Source organism: Nanorana parkeri, unplaced genomic scaffold, assembly GCF_000935625.1.
Source record: "Nanorana parkeri isolate BGI_ZX_2015 unplaced genomic scaffold, ASM93562v1 scaffold445, whole genome shotgun sequence".
Taxonomy (NCBI): Eukaryota; Metazoa; Chordata; class Amphibia; order Anura; family Dicroglossidae; genus Nanorana; species Nanorana parkeri.
The window spans coordinates 737,585-753,225 of NW_017306713.1; the positions used below are offsets into that span (position 1 = coordinate 737,585).

General features: G+C 42.9%; 1 protein-coding gene across 2 annotated transcripts in view; it reads right to left on the minus strand.

Annotated features, from left to right (window-relative positions):
• AMD1 (adenosylmethionine decarboxylase 1) overlaps positions 1-15,641 on the minus strand; it is a 41,783-nt gene that overhangs the window by 6,955 nt on the left and 19,187 nt on the right. The window contains exons 3-6 of one of the 2 annotated variants that reach the window (XM_018560286.1): positions 13,158-13,284; positions 3,833-3,935; positions 3,568-3,610; positions 2,353-2,497 (exon numbers count right to left, since the gene is read on the minus strand). In XM_018560286.1, the coding sequence (XP_018415788.1) occupies positions 2,353-2,497; positions 3,568-3,610; positions 3,833-3,935; positions 13,158-13,284 (418 nt within the window). The remainder of the gene's footprint in view (positions 1-2,352; positions 2,498-3,567; positions 3,611-3,832; positions 3,936-13,157; positions 13,285-15,641) is intronic. The other variant, XM_018560287.1, reaches the window with a different exon arrangement.

Here is a 15,641-nt window from a genome sequence, read left to right on the forward strand (position 1 = left end):
CCCAGCTTCTGCACTGACAGGAGACATTGTGACAGGGGACACTGATTGCCATTTTACACCACCACAGTTATTGAGGTCCCCTGCTCTTTTGGGGGACCTGAGACCATGGCAATATGGATGGAGCTCTGTCACAGCACTGCAGCCCCCACTGGACCTCAGGCTGAGGATCCACCACAGTTCTCGATATGATAGGGAGACTGGGTGGATCTTAAAAATAGGAAATCAAATTTATTTTATTGTGAAGTGTGTATGTGTGTGCGAGAGATTGTGTCTGTGGTTGTGTGTCTGACAGTATATTTGAGGGTCCGTTCACACTAGTACAGAGCGTTAATTGCACAGTCCATTGCGATTACTGCATTGTACCACGCAAAAATCGCACCTGCCGCAAATTCTGGTGTGGGAGTTGTGTTGCATTGCCATTCATTTGAACAGCACCCCAAACGCATCTCCTGTCCACAGTTTGATTGCCCGCATCGGAACGTGCGGTACCTCAATGCCGTGCTTTCCAATGCGGTGCGACTTGGGTCGCGACTTAATGACCAAGGACAAATGTGGGTCCTGAGGTTACACAGGTTGAGAACCACTGGTCTGGATATGTCTTCTTCAGGTAAGGAGACATAGTATCTATGCACTGTCTGATGCTCCGCCTGGGACACTGCATTTTGTCTCATGCTCTCCGTTCTGTCTGGTGCTCTACTTTCTCGCGCTGTTTGGCGCTCTGCGTTGTGCCATGCTCTATGTTCCGTTTCACGATGTGTCTGGCAACTTTTTTTAAAATTAGTTTTGCATCTTGCATTGTTTTTCCCTGACTTTGTGAAGTTTGTATTTTTTCAAGATCTGTGCGCTATTGAGTTTCAAACTTTGGTACTCCAACACTATAGCTACATTCACACTGTGTGAAAATGCGATTTGGGTTACCTGTGGCAGGAACCTATAAATTCCTCCGGTAGGAATCCCAAATTTGCCTCTTCCGATGTGGCTGCTGTCAACCATTCAAGTTAATAACCAGTTGGCAGCAAGCGCATATGAAAGCGGCAATCCACATGTAATCATATGTGATACGATTACATGTGTTTGGAACAGATGACTGTTGGTGGACACATGCATCAATCCACATGTAATCGTATGTGACATGATTACATGTGGTTTGGACTAGACCACTGTAGCTGGATGCATCCATCCTGCATCCGCCCATGTAAGCAGCAATCCACATGTTATGAGCACAGTGTTTCCTCTTACATAGTTACATTTTGCCTAGCTATGCTAATTACATTATTCATGGCAGTGATCACTGTGGAGGTTCAGGAGAGGAGTGAGCTGCATTTTGGCTTCAAGCTACCTGTATCTGACGGCCTGGTACAACAACAGGGGTGTGAAATCAGAGATATTGCTGTTAAACACCTTTTGCATTTTAGTTTACAATGATTTGTTTCCTTTGGAATGTCACTCAAGCCACCCTCACTTTTTGGCACTCGACAGGTTGTGATGGACAGCAAAAGAATGACTTGCTTATCTAGCACAGCATTAGGGTTGTTCCTGGAGGAAGGCTCATCACAGCTTGTGAAGCTAGGTTTACGTGCTTTCCTTGGTCTGGTACAAGGAATGTTGGGAAATGTAGTTTGAGATTTCCCTCATCTGTAGAGCTGGCAAAAGAACAGCTCCACACCACACAGTAAGGGAAACAAGCAGCCATTTTAAATCAAGGAACATGGAGAGGCAGAAAAGAAGCCAGTTATAGAGGTTAGTGCTGCAATCATCTTAGAAATCATGGATGTTTGCAATGTACGCGTTGTGTACGTTAACCTCTTGCCGTCCGCCCGTAGTAAAAAAACGGACGGACGGCACTGCAGCATCTGCGGGTTGCCGTCTCCAGACGGCAATTTTTTTCTGCTCGCGCGCGCCCCCTAGCGGGCACGCACGGGCAGAAAAGATTTTTAGAACTCCAAGAAGGAGGAATTGCCCTTTAAGCTGCCCACTCCTGGGTCCACTAAGGAACTGAAGAACTTGATTTCAAGAAGGCGACATGACTAAAAAAGCACCCCCATAAAAGGGAATGATACAAGCCTCAGATTGGTGAAATGGAAACATCCAGATAGAACTGTGGATGAAGATCATGCATCCTTTCGAGCCACTGCAGAAGAATGCAGCTGAAGACCAAACCTTCCCAACCTTAAGGCATAGTTCTAGGAATAATCTTGATCCAGCAAAGCATCCGTGAAACAAGGAACAGGAAGGAAAGAGCATGTGATGATCGATCTACCTACCTAAATGATTGCTTTTGAGTGAGCCCACACATTCACTTTGCAGAGGGTGAATTGCAATATAGGATGTAACAGTTTAATCTGAGCTTACACGAGTGACATCACTTGCAGTAACACCATCTTTCATGTAGAACTGGTCCATTATTTCTGGGTCAAGCTCACTCATCAAAATTTCCAGTGTTTGGTCTGGCTGATTGATGACAAAACCCTCTGGGACATCCAGAGTATACAAGTACCTATTAAAGACAAGACAAAGCAGTTACAGTTATGTTTGCAACAGTTTTAAAGATTTGTTACCAGGTTACACTTCAACCTATCTACATTACATGCTGCAGACAATGAGGCTGATTAAAGCCTTCGCTAGAGCAAACAAACTTTAGTCTCATCAAGTAAAATCACTATGGGTCACTGATCTTTGCATAGCTTTATTGAGCAAGCCAGTATATACACACACAGCATTCCACAGGGTTAAAATCTGTGACTGTTTTAGTTGATGTCTGAACCCTCCAGTCCAAATGGCAACTGCACTACCCATTTATTGTGTGATCACTGGCACAGAAGGCAAGAGGGAATCCCCATCCCCCCAATGAAGCCACAGACAAAAATCTGACAGAAAAAAAAAGGTGCAAGGTTCATTTTGACCCAAGCCCAATGCTAAATGTCACACGACAAAATACGATCTTGTTAGGGCCTGGTTCAATGGGCTTAAGGGCATGTCCGGACCAGAACCGTGCGCTCCTGCACCCAAAATGCATCCCAATGTCTCCCTATGTGTGTTATGGTCTACAGTTCTCACCAGCGCAGTCCGTTCTGGTCAGGACAGAAAAAATAATGCATGTCACATTTTCTCCGGTACGGAAATGGACCGGAAACGCACAAACGTGTCAAAAACGCAACGTAAACACGCCAAAACCGCACTGCAGCTAACATACTGACAGCCCCACTCCCCAAAAAAACTGGAACGCGGTAAAAACGCACTGCACCGCGTCTGCAGATCTGCTCCAGAAAATGGTGCGAACAAGCCCTTAGGCTTGTGTTATTGGCCAAGGGCAGCTTGCATTCAGGTGCATTATATTGCATTTTGAAAGCTTCCGAGATCATTCACAGGTCATTGACAGGTGCGCTTGACCTCATTCAGGCTGTATAAACCTATTTTTGCATTCACATTGAATTGGGTGGAGAAGCACTTCCGACAAGAAAAAAAAAAATTATTGTCACGATCTTCATACCAGTTTCTCACAACATAGAACATATGGCCACTCATAGCCCCAAACTTTCCCTATAAAGATCAAAAAAGAAAACTCACCAGCAATCAGAATTCATACGTCCCATGCAATAAGCTGCTCCATCTGGAATGGGGGGAAAATAAATCACAGCTTCTAGTTAATGAGCTGCCCAAAAATCATCCCATGGAAATAACAGGAGAAACCGATGAGCATGTTAGAAAACATTTACAAACACAGTCAGTTACAGAAAAGGAGTCTGAAGTTCAAATAAAATTAGGTATAGTGTTGCCCTCTAAGAACACAAGTCAAGCAACACTCATCCCAATGGACAGGCATACAACGTACTTGGAAAGATTTCATTTAGGAATTCAACTTCTTCCTGGAAATTTCTGTGCGGGTATTCCTGGTGGTCTGGTTTCATAAAATTTTTACGTGAATAAAAAAAGTTCTGTAAAATAAGACATTGGACATTTTAAAATGAAAGAATTTGGTCAAAAAATATTAAAGATGCATCACATTTTTAGACTAGGCAGCAGAAAAGCTTTAGTAGAAACGAGCAACACATCCCACAAGACATTTAACAGGGTTATTTACAAAAGGTTGAAGAGTTTGGAGAAGGCAGGAGAAATGAACAATCTAGGACAACATAGCTCTGCTTCATTTGTGCTTTGCCAATTAAATAACTATAAATCTTCGAGAGGGTCCGTTTTAGCCCCTTCGTGATGGGAGACTTACACTGTACCAAGTACCCAAATGACTGATTACATATACTGTACATGAACAGCTATTTGGAGCGGTCCAAAAATGGATGCCTCAGTATTGAGGCATCTATTAATGAAAGAATTAAGCTTTAACAGATAATAGCTGTGCGGTATTTACTGCGCTTACTATCACTGTTTGACAGATGAATACACAGAGATCCTGATGTGCATCAGCGTTTTGCTACACGTTTCAGCAATAGAAACATTTAGGAAAACCAGAGTTAGACTTACCGGTAACTATTTCCTATAGTCTTCCAGGACAGCATGCGAGATGTGAAGCTCCTCCCCTCAAGCAGGAAACACTCCACCATAGAAGTTAAAAAGACCGCCCATACAGCAAGCTCCTTAGTATATATGAGAATCAAAGGACGGAAATCTAATAAAATAAACAAAAACTAACATACTAAAATATTACAGTATAGTCCCCAGCAAAGGGTGGGAACCATGCTGTCCTGGAAGATTGGAAATAGAGTTACCGGTAAGTCTAACTCTGGTTTTCACTAAACGTCTTCCAGGACAGCATGTGAGATGATCCACAAGAACTTACCATTAGGGGGGGGATAACAGCCTTCCGAACGCATGATCCTGGCTTGTTAAAAGATCCAGGCGATAGTGCCGGACAAATGTAGAGAAGCTCAGGAAGCGGCCAAAGCCCTAGTGGAATGAGCGCTCACTAGAATGGGACAAGGCTTACTAACCAAGCTGTATGTTTCAGCTATAGCAAGTCTAATCCATCTGGAGATGGAGGACTTTGATGCCCTGAACCCTTATTCTTACCTGAAAATAGCACAAATAAGGCATCTGACTTCCTAAAATCCCTTTGTAGCTTGCAGGTAAGCAAGAATGCAGCGTCTCACATTGAGACAAGGAAAAGATCTATGGCTATCGTTAGCAGGAACCACAATCTACTGTGATCTGTGGAACTTGGAAGCGACCTTGGTTAAAAAGGCTGGATCTGTTCTTAGAATAATACTGTCCGGGAAAACTGAAAGAAAAGGTTCTTTAATCGAAAGGGCCTGCAACTCACTCACTCTACACTAAAGATAAATCCCATTTAGGACAAGATCTGATTGGAACTGGCCTAGACCTTGCCAGGGCCCTGAAAAATCTAGTAATAAGTGGATCTGTTGCTAAGGGAAATTGTAAATAAACCATAAGAGCTATATATATGAATGAGTGTGCAGCGCTCGGGGTCACCAATAGGTGATCAAATGTGTAAATACGCGTTATCAAAAGAAACGTGTTATCAAAAAATATATATATATATGGGTGTTTATAATCTTTAGTGCATAATCTGCTACCATACCATGGTGGTAGCCAGTGAAATATTAAAGGAGAACTATGGGGTTCCATCTTTTTTTATAAATGCATTCCTTAGGCTAAATAAGTAAATAATGTAATTTACTGTAATTAGCCAAAATGCACAGGAAGGCTGTAAAACCTTATTTTAGGTGGTGGGCGGGGCTAAGCGCCGCAATGAGAAGACATCCCGACGTATCTGACGGGATCCTCCCCACTGATGATTGACAGTGATTCTTGAGAGCTGCTGCGTGTCCACAAATATATGGACATGCGCAGCAGCTCTCTCCTTACCTGCACGTCCCTGTGTGCCAGCTCCTTCCCCCCTCTCTCTCTCTCCCTGACAGATTGTGGATCGTGGATCGCTGATGACAGAGGGGAAGGAGCTCTCTCTCTCTTCAGCATTTACTACAAATCGGAAAGTCCATATATGGTAAATTATGTCACTGGAGATCCCTGCTGATCGGATCAGATAAAAATTCTAATTGAAACAAGGAATGATAAAATTCCTTGTTTCAATTAGTAAACGTGCATCAAATCAATTCAAAGGTCATCTATAAAAGTGATGAATAATAAAGCGAGTCCAAGTATATTGATGATGAAAAAAACTTAAAAAAAAAAAAGGGGTGCTTAATAATCTTTCTCCCACACCATGTGTTCACGACAAAACTCCCCTCTGGGGTGCGCACTCACCAAACCATTATTGTTTGTAGGCAATGAAGAGATGAGAAGCCGATATGTAGCCCCAGCAAACATCTCATCAGAGTCCCAGGGATCGGTATTTAACGAAAATAAAAAGGGAAACTCCCCATGGTGTAGTCGACAAACATTTATAAAAAAAAAAAAAAGTAGTAACTTACAGTTAAAAACGAATAGATCGGCCGCTCACAGGCAGCGTATGGATGTCCTGTACTTCCTTGTGCGTGGTATTGAGACGTGTAGCCCCACCGCGTTTCGTCATAAGAGAGGTCCTCAAAGGGACCTGCAATCCCACTTTTGACGGTCCTGCGATCCCCCTGAGGTTCACCAGATTAAGTTCACACATGCAAGAGTGTTAGACCCATGGGTTATTTATATAAGGATTGCAACTAGGTTGCTTTGTTTTTTGTTTCGTTTGTTTGTCACAGAGTACTCTGAGCTACACTAAGTGAGCCCGGCGCGTCTGTCACACATATATTTATTGATACACTGTGGGGTGGATGAATACATATTCCACGTATCACATGCCTCAATAAGAATTTCGGACATTTACACACTGATTATGACTCTCTTGGAACTAAGAGATTGGTCCATATTGAGGGTTTGATTATACACGTATCGATCACACAATGAGATAGAAGATTACGGTATTTATATAGATGTTCATGTGTTGTTTATGATTATTCTTTACTCTGGAATCCACATTCACTTAGATCAAGCGCAACTTATTTACCATATTAGATATCTTCTTCACACAAAGTTGCTGCTGGTCCTATAAACTATTTAGAACCCATTCCTAGCGCAGTGAACCTTGGAACCAATTCAGGAATTGAATACCCTCCAGACCTGGTTTACGACTGGCTAACAAGGTAGATATCACCCTCGCTGAAAGACCCCTGGATCTTAAGATCTGCTCTTCAGATAAACGGCTGTCAATCTGAACATCCGAACTCTCAGATAAGGACTGGGCCCTGATTAATTAAATCTGGCCTGTCAGGAAGAGTCCAGGGTGGCAGACTAGAAAATTACAGAATAGAAAACCATATTCTTTTTGGCCAAAATGGTGCTAATAAAATCAGATCTGTTTGTTCCTGTCGAAATTTCTGTAGCACCCCTGGAATTAGGTGGATTGGCGGGAAGGCATAGCACAGATGAAAGTGTCATGGGATCATGAGTGTGTCTACTGCAGGAGCTGAATCTGCCTGATCTGGGGAGAAGGGACTCACCCTTGCATTTTCTTTGGATGCAAATAAGTCCACCTTCGGCATCCCCCACCTTTTGACTATTAGCGAGAAGACCTCCGCTTTCAGGCACAACTCTTCCTGGAGAATCTGATGGCGACTCCAAAAATCTGCCAGTATGTTTAGAGTGCCTTTTAGTTGAACCGCAGACAGAGAGGCTAGGTTAATCTCCGCCCATGAAAAAATATCCCTTGCCAGACACTGGAGGGCAGGACTTCGAGTTCCCCCTAGCTGTTTATATAGGATACATCCGTAGCGTTGTCCGAGAGAACCTGGGGATGAGACCCCCTTACTCCTGCCTGGAACGAGTGAAGGGAATAAAACACTGCTTTGAGTTCCCTCCAATTGGAAGAGGCAACTGCCTCCCCCTAACTCCCCTGAGTCATCTGACCTTCCAGGTGAGAACCCCAAGTGCTGGTATCCGTGGTCAGTACCCTGGACACCTGAACATCCAGTCCAGACCTGCTGATAAATGACTGTGTGCTCCACCACCAGAGCTCTCTTTTTACTTTGGAAGGTATACTGACCACGGAATCCAGACTCTCCTGAGACCGATTCAACACCTGGAGAAAAAAGGACTGAAGGGGTCTTTGGTGAAACCAAGCCCAAGGGACCGCTGGAAAACAAGAAGTCATTAAGCCTAGTAAGGACATTATGAATCTTAATGAAACCTTCTGGTATCCCTGAAGCTGGCTGACCCCCTGAAAAACCTTCTGAATCTTTTCTACTGTGAGAAAGATCTTCTGTTCTACCATATTTAAGAGGTAACCTAGAAATAGAACTATCCTGGAGGGGACAAAGTTGGACTTTTGGGGATTAGCCACACAAAATCTGTCAGCCATGCCTCTGACATCCAGATCTTTCCTCAGTTGAGCCTCTTTTGAAGTCATAAGAAGCATGTCGTCCAAATATGAACAGCATTGATCCCTTGCGCCAGAGCCTCCACCAGGATCTTGGTGAAAATCCGTGGAGCAAGGAGAGACCAAAGGGGAGTGCCCGGAATTGAAAATGACAAACCCTCGAAATTTATTCTCACCGCTAATCTCAGGAATCTGTGAGAATAGACTGATTGGTACGTGCAAATAAGCATCCCTCAGATCCAAAGGTCTCTAGGAAGGATTTGGCTGAAGGACAGATCGAAAAGGAATTGAAGGATGAAAAAATTGAGTTCATTTTGAACTTCTTGTATCCAATGGATACATTCAGGGGCTTTAGGATTTAGGATCAGGCGGAACTTCCCTGAAGGTTTCTTTTCACAATGACATGAGAATAAAACCCCCCCTTTTCTTCTAAGTTTGGAACTGGAACCAGAACGTTCTGGTCCATTGTAACCCTTTTCTATTAAATTTAGGATAAACGCATTGGATGACACCCTTTTCCACTGTGGGAGGACACCCCCTAATCTGCCCCCCACTGGAAGCTGAGCGTCCCTGTGGGTTGGAAGTCTGGGAGGGGGGATTAAAGAGGATGCCCCCTCTACCTCTGCCCTTGTGCCCTGTCCAGTGCTTCTTGGGCCTATTCTGACCGCTCTCTTGGCCCCTTCCCGACTTCGCTCCCCTGGGGGTACGAAAAAAATCTACGGTTAAAAGGTTTTTTTTTCATTTTCTCTGGAAAAGCCTTTTTATCTGCCGTACGATCCAGTGTTGATTGCAACTCCGGGACGAAGAGCAGATCACCAGAGAAGGGTAAATTACATAAACGTAACTTAGAGATCGAGTCACCCTCCCAAGTTTTAAGCCAAAGGGCTCGACGGGAAGAATTAATCAGTGCTGAGGTTCTAGCCGACATCCTGACTGACTCAGCCGATGCATCAGCTATAAACCCAATTGCCTTAAAATGCATAGGGAGGGAATCCAGGATTTTATCCCTAGGGGTGCCTGCCAGTAGATGAGATTTAAACTGGGACAACCAAAACGCCATATTTCTTGCCACGCATGTAGTAGCAAGGGCTGGTCTTAGATTAAACAGTGCCGAATCCCAGGCTCTTGAGCAGTACATCCATTTTTCTATCCATCGGATCCTTAAGAAGACCCATATCATCAAAGGCCAAATCGGACTTTTTAGATACTTTAGCAAGAGGGGCATCTACCTTAGGATATTTATTCCAAATGTGTACTGGATCTACGTTTTAGATTGTTAGCTAAGAAGGGCTTCCTCTCTGGCTCTGCCCACTCCCTAAGGACTGAATCTGAGAGAATCTTATGAACCGGAAAAACTTGTGACTTCTTCCTCTCCAGTCCCTGATGCATTAAATCGTGCCTGGAGAGCTGGACCTTCTCTTCTTGAATTTCCAGTGTCATAAATTGCCTTTAAGAGGTCATCCACGTCTTCCAATGAGAGTTTAAATTTAGAATCCCTGGAAGAATCCTCCCTTCCCTCATCCTCTTCTGTGGATAAACCCAACCGAGAATGATCTGAAGTCACCAGATCCTCAGGCTCGGAAGATTTTACAGAGACACCCTCCATGGTCAATACAGGCTGACTAGGGGGGCCAGGCACCAAAGGGTTAAGGCCTTGGTAACATTTGACAAGTTGTGGTGACCCCCAATGGTAAAATTTAGGGATGACGTGGCTATTGCAGCGACATCTGGCGGCGTGGCAGGAGAACTGACACTGCTGCGCTAGGAGAGGGCTGAGGACGACACACAGCGACCCACAGTTTGAGAACCACTGCTTAAAGGAGACAACAAATCCTCTATTTCAACTGTTCTCAACCTTTCTAGTGCCGCGACCCTTTCATAAAATTGGCCAAGTTGTGGCAACCCCTAACAGTAAAAGTATTTTCAACGCAGAATAACGCCAGCTACAGAGGAATACCGAAAATCGCAGCAATAGTACATTAGTGTGTTCCTATGGGGGTTTTTTTTTCTCACTGATTACGGCCTGCGGCCGATGTCAGAAAAAGAAAAAAGCAGAGAAAGGTTTGCTATGTTCGATCAAGCATAGCGAACCTGTCCGGGGAGAAAGCTTTTTTTTCTCTCTGATTTACGACCGCATGCGGCTCCGATGTCAGGAGGAAAAAAAAAAAAACAGCGGAGCAGACCTTTCCCGGGGCCGCAAGGCCACCCTCGGCAGATAGTCATTCGACCCCCGACGGGGTAGTGACCCCCACGTTGAGAACCGCTGGGTTAAGCGTTGGTTAAAAATTGTCCAAGAGTGACCTGAAAGACTGAAATGTGGATGCTAATTCCTCCTTCACAGAAGACAAGAGGCTGCTACAAGCAGAAACTGATTCCTCTTTAAGAATGCCCCCTATACATGCCTGGCAGAGAGGCTTGGTATAAGCCAGGCTAAGCTTAACTCCACAAACAGCACATTTTTTCCTTGGTGCACTCCTGGACTTCTCTGGGGCTTTGGCCTGCAGAGAAAAAATTAAAGATTACCTCGAGAGGAAAAAATCTTTTAGATCTGGCTTAACACCTAAACAACCCACCACCAAGGGGTCCTAGGTGAAGTGCAGGAAGTCAGAGCATCAAGATATACAAAATGTAAATCTCTTACCTGAGCTGGGCTGGAAGCTGGGGCACCTGCATCCACCACCGCTTGTACTGCCTGGGATGCCTCCATGACAGACTGCATGCGGTCCGGCGTTCTCACGGCCACTGCCGGAAGAATATGAGCCAGTGAGCTTCCTGCTAGGCCGTCCCCTTCCCCTGCGCCGAGAATGAGGCCTGGAACGCAAGACCTCCGGCGCCTGGAAGTGACATCTCCTAACCGGAAGCGACACACTTAGTCACCCGATCCGACCGTGGACAGTGTACCGTAGCTCCCATGAGTACAGACCAACTGACTCCACCAGCCTGCGCTCCCGAAGCCCAGTCAAAGAGGGGAAATCCACCCCGGTCAAGGCCCCCGCCAGGCACGGAAGGGGACATCCAGCATAATCCTCCTACCACCATCTCGGAGGACTCTGGTGGCCAGGTGAGGAATTTTTTTTAATGGGGGATAAAAACCAGCAGCAGATGCTGAAGCATCTCCCCTCAAACAGCGCTCCATAGAGATGCATCCCCTACGGACGGAGCAAACACAAACTGAGGAGCTTGCCGTATGGGCGTTTTTTTAAACTTCTATGGTGGAGTGTTTTCTGCTTGAGGGGAGGAGCTTCACATCTCACATGCTGTCCTGGAAGACGTTTAGGGAAAATGTTTGTTTGTTGAAACTTTGTATCAGACTTCTGATCGTTCTGGGAACAACCAGAAGGCTTCAGTATGATCTGATCCTAACATGCTGCAAGATCAGCATTTCAGGGTCAGTCACTAAGGTTATTATAGGCTGTTCTGAAGTTGACAGCCAAATAACCAAAGATTTATAAAAAATAAATTAAATTCATAGCAGTCATATTGAGATCCATTCACAATGACTGCTTCATATAATTGAAATAAGAAAAAAAAAGTAAAAAACAAAAAAAGTATATTTTTACACTATATTATAAAAAAATGAACTCTTTACAATGAAAACCTGTAGCCGAGCTGCAGATGTTTCACCCCAAGGTTTTTTTAAAAAAATTTAACCCCCTCATGATGGCGATGTTTAAAGTATGTAGCGAAAAAAAAAAAGGTAGCTTTAGTTTTAGGCTGAAAAGTACAGAAAAATGTCTGAAATCGTAGAGATGTGAAGCGTTTCCAAATATAGGACAAATACATTTATTTTTTTTAGCTGTGCTATTTTTCTAAAAATAATCAAAACTGGGAAAAAATGTTTTCTTTACATTTTCCTTATTTTTTTAAAATATTTTATTCATACTGAGGCGTTGGTGCACATATGTGATATAAATATATAGCCTTATCTGTCCTCAAAAAAAATATATAATATGTAGGTGCATTAAGTAAGAAAGTATATTACTGCCCTGGAAGAATCACAGCAAAAATGTATAAAAAGTCAGTCATAACGAACAGAAACTGAAAAAAGCTCAGTCATGAAGGGGTTAAAACTATCCTGTCTGGTAACTAGCAAGTTTAATAAATGGAAGGTATGAGGTACAAATGTTTGTTTAATGTGTGATTTTATAATGCCAACACGTACCCGTTTGGTCACATGATAATTCTGCTTAGAAAAGGCACAAAGGACCCTCTGGCTAAAAAACATGGAGCGCTGCCATTCCAGATGGAGTCGCTGATTGCATGGTACAAATGATTGCATGTCACCAACATTTTGGTGTGCTGCTGAAATGCTATTTACTGCTTAATATGCATCTCCACTTTGGCAGCCAAATTGGGATAACACCTATTGGTTAACATGTTCCCATTCCATAACTTAAGGAATAATATGACCATCTCTTTCTGGAAAAGATTTTCTCTAAACTGCATTTTCCAATGGAATAGGAGGCTAATGTTTACCATAATGAACCCTGTCTGTACTGTGCTGTTAGATCTCATTATCAGTTACAAACTAGATTTAAATACTTTCTGTCCTAAGGGTAAAGATCTAGAAGCATTGTACATCAATGAGCAGAAGCTCAAAAGTGTCCCTAGATTTATTTATTTTTTACTCAAATTTGTCTGCAAAAGTGGAAATACACTTTAACCAAAATGAATGCCAGTAATCAGCAGTAAATATATAGGAAAAACATTTAGAAGGATTTAAGAATCAAATACAAATCTCCATTAACATTACAAGCAACTGCTTTTGGTTTAAACGTTTGGTCTTACAAAAGAAACTTCGTCAACTTACCTGAATGGAATCAAACCCACAGTACTCCCTAGCGAGCTCTAACAGGGGAACCAGTGCTTGCAGTAAGAGGGTGGTACCACATGTCTTCAAAATGAAACGTCTCTTGGAGACAAACATGCTACTCTCACTGTATAACAAAAACAAAAAATAATCCATTAAGATTTTTTTGCAGCAAATAGAAAATTAATCACTTTCTCAGCATTCAGTACATGGGTAAGAATCTGGACATTGGACAGCACAGGGCTATGCACTCTTCTGTGATAGCAATGATTTGCCAAGTTCTGACATGCACCTCCATATCCACTGGCACCATCACAATTATAGCAAAATAGGGATCTTTACCAGCACACTTTGGTATTGTGATAATCTATTTATTCACATAAATCCGGCCTTAAAAGTTGATTTAGAACCCTCAAAGAATCCTTTTCTTAAGGCAATGTGCTGCCTCACTCTTCCTTGCAGAAGGGACCCTGTGATTGAGAAGTATCAGGCTGTAAGGATGACCCGTCTTCCTGCCTGAGCTTAGTGCTGGCAATGGGCACTCAAATCTGATGTTGTCCGATTACATGAAAAACAGAATTCCTTTATATCTACTAATGTAGTGCAAGGGCTTGCCTGATTGGATGCAGATTGATTGTATAGACTAGATAGGTGCTCATATTACATAGTTTTGGTAGATCTAAAGTTGATTTGCACAAAGATGGTATGGACAGATTGTAACGTGTATGGTGAACGTAATCATAAGGCGTTAGAAGAAAGAGTGCGTGTTCAGATTCTTACAAATACCTACTTAGGATTTTTTGCAGACAGGTCACACAGCCTACAGGTATGGGAGGCAAACAGAGTGGACATACTAAACAGCATAATGGGATGATGGGATAGGCTGAAATGCTCAGCACTAGGTGTCCGCATACTTATTGCACCATTACATGGCAATTAAGACGTTGTATAATGGAATTCCACAGTAAATGATATAGAAATAACAAAAAAAGTTACATAGTTACATAGTATTTGAGGTTGAATAAAGACATATGTCCATCAATGTCAATACATTTGTACGACTAAATAATTATATCAATATTTTTGTATGGGGGATTATGGGTGCAATATTATGATATGCAGAGTAGCATATTTGACAGGTTTGTGTTGAGAATATGGTTATAATAATTTGTCTACATGGGGCTTATGGGTGGAATATCACGGTTATACATCCTAAGGAACATATTTGATATGTTTCTAAGAATACAATTATTTTTTTACATGGGGATTATGGGTGAAATATCATGGCTACACATCCCAATGAACATATTTAACCTGTTTCTGATAATATGGATATCATTATTTTTCTACAAGGGGATTATGGGGGGAATATCATGGCTACACATGCCAAGGAACATATTTAACCTGTTTGTGATAAAAATATGGATATATTTACGGTATTTTTCGACAAGGGGATTATGGGTGGGATATCATGGCTGCACATCCCAAGGAACATATCTCACCTCTCAGGAATATTTTATAATTTTTGTACATGGGGATTATGGGTGGAGTATGACAAGCAAACACTACAAGACATTGGACAATAGCTTTTGAATAGCACACAATTACTTCATAAAGTTGCCACCTTTTTATAAAAACAAAATATTGGCTCTGTGATTGCATTTAGAGACTTAACATCGGCCAGCCATATTTTTAAAATTCTGTATTTAGAAACCACATAACAAAACAAAGTTATCAACAATAGTCAAAGTACAAAGCCTGGGAGGTAGAACGGCGCGCTGACGCGCAAGGTCGGAGGTCGATCGGCGGTCCGTCGTAAGGGTGAGTGGTCGGAAAACAGGTAAGTCGGTAAGCGAGGAATATCTGTACTGATTTATGCTTCAGAACTGGGTGCTGGAACAATCATTTGAGCCCTTACATTAGAGTCTATGCTGACTGCCGAGACACAACCCAGTCTGAGTGTCCTTGTGTTCAGCATGACCCTGGCACAATGTTCTTGTGTACAACATGACCCTGGCAGAGCGCCTTGTGTTCAGCATGTCTCTATCAGAATGTTCTTGTATTCAGGATGCCCCTGGCAGAGTGCCCTTGTTTTCACCATGACCCTGGCAGACTATTCTTGTGTTCATGTCCCTGGTAGAGAGTTCTTGTGTTCAGCATGTCCCTATGAGAGTGTCCTTGAGTTCAGCATGACCCTATCAGAGTGCTCATGTGTTCAGCATGTCCCTTTCAGAGTGTCCTTGTGTTCAGCATGTCCCTATCGGAGTGTTCTTGTATTCATGTATGTATGTCCTTGTTTCTGGCAAAGTGTCCTTGTATTCAGCATGTCCCTATCAGAGCGTCCTTGTATTCATGTATCTATGTCCTTATTCCCGGCAGGGTGTTCTTGTGTTATAGCATGGAGGACATGCCCCTGATAAGCCTCCAGTAACATGGACAATGAGGATCAATACACAAAAAATGATTGGCTTAAACCAAAAATTG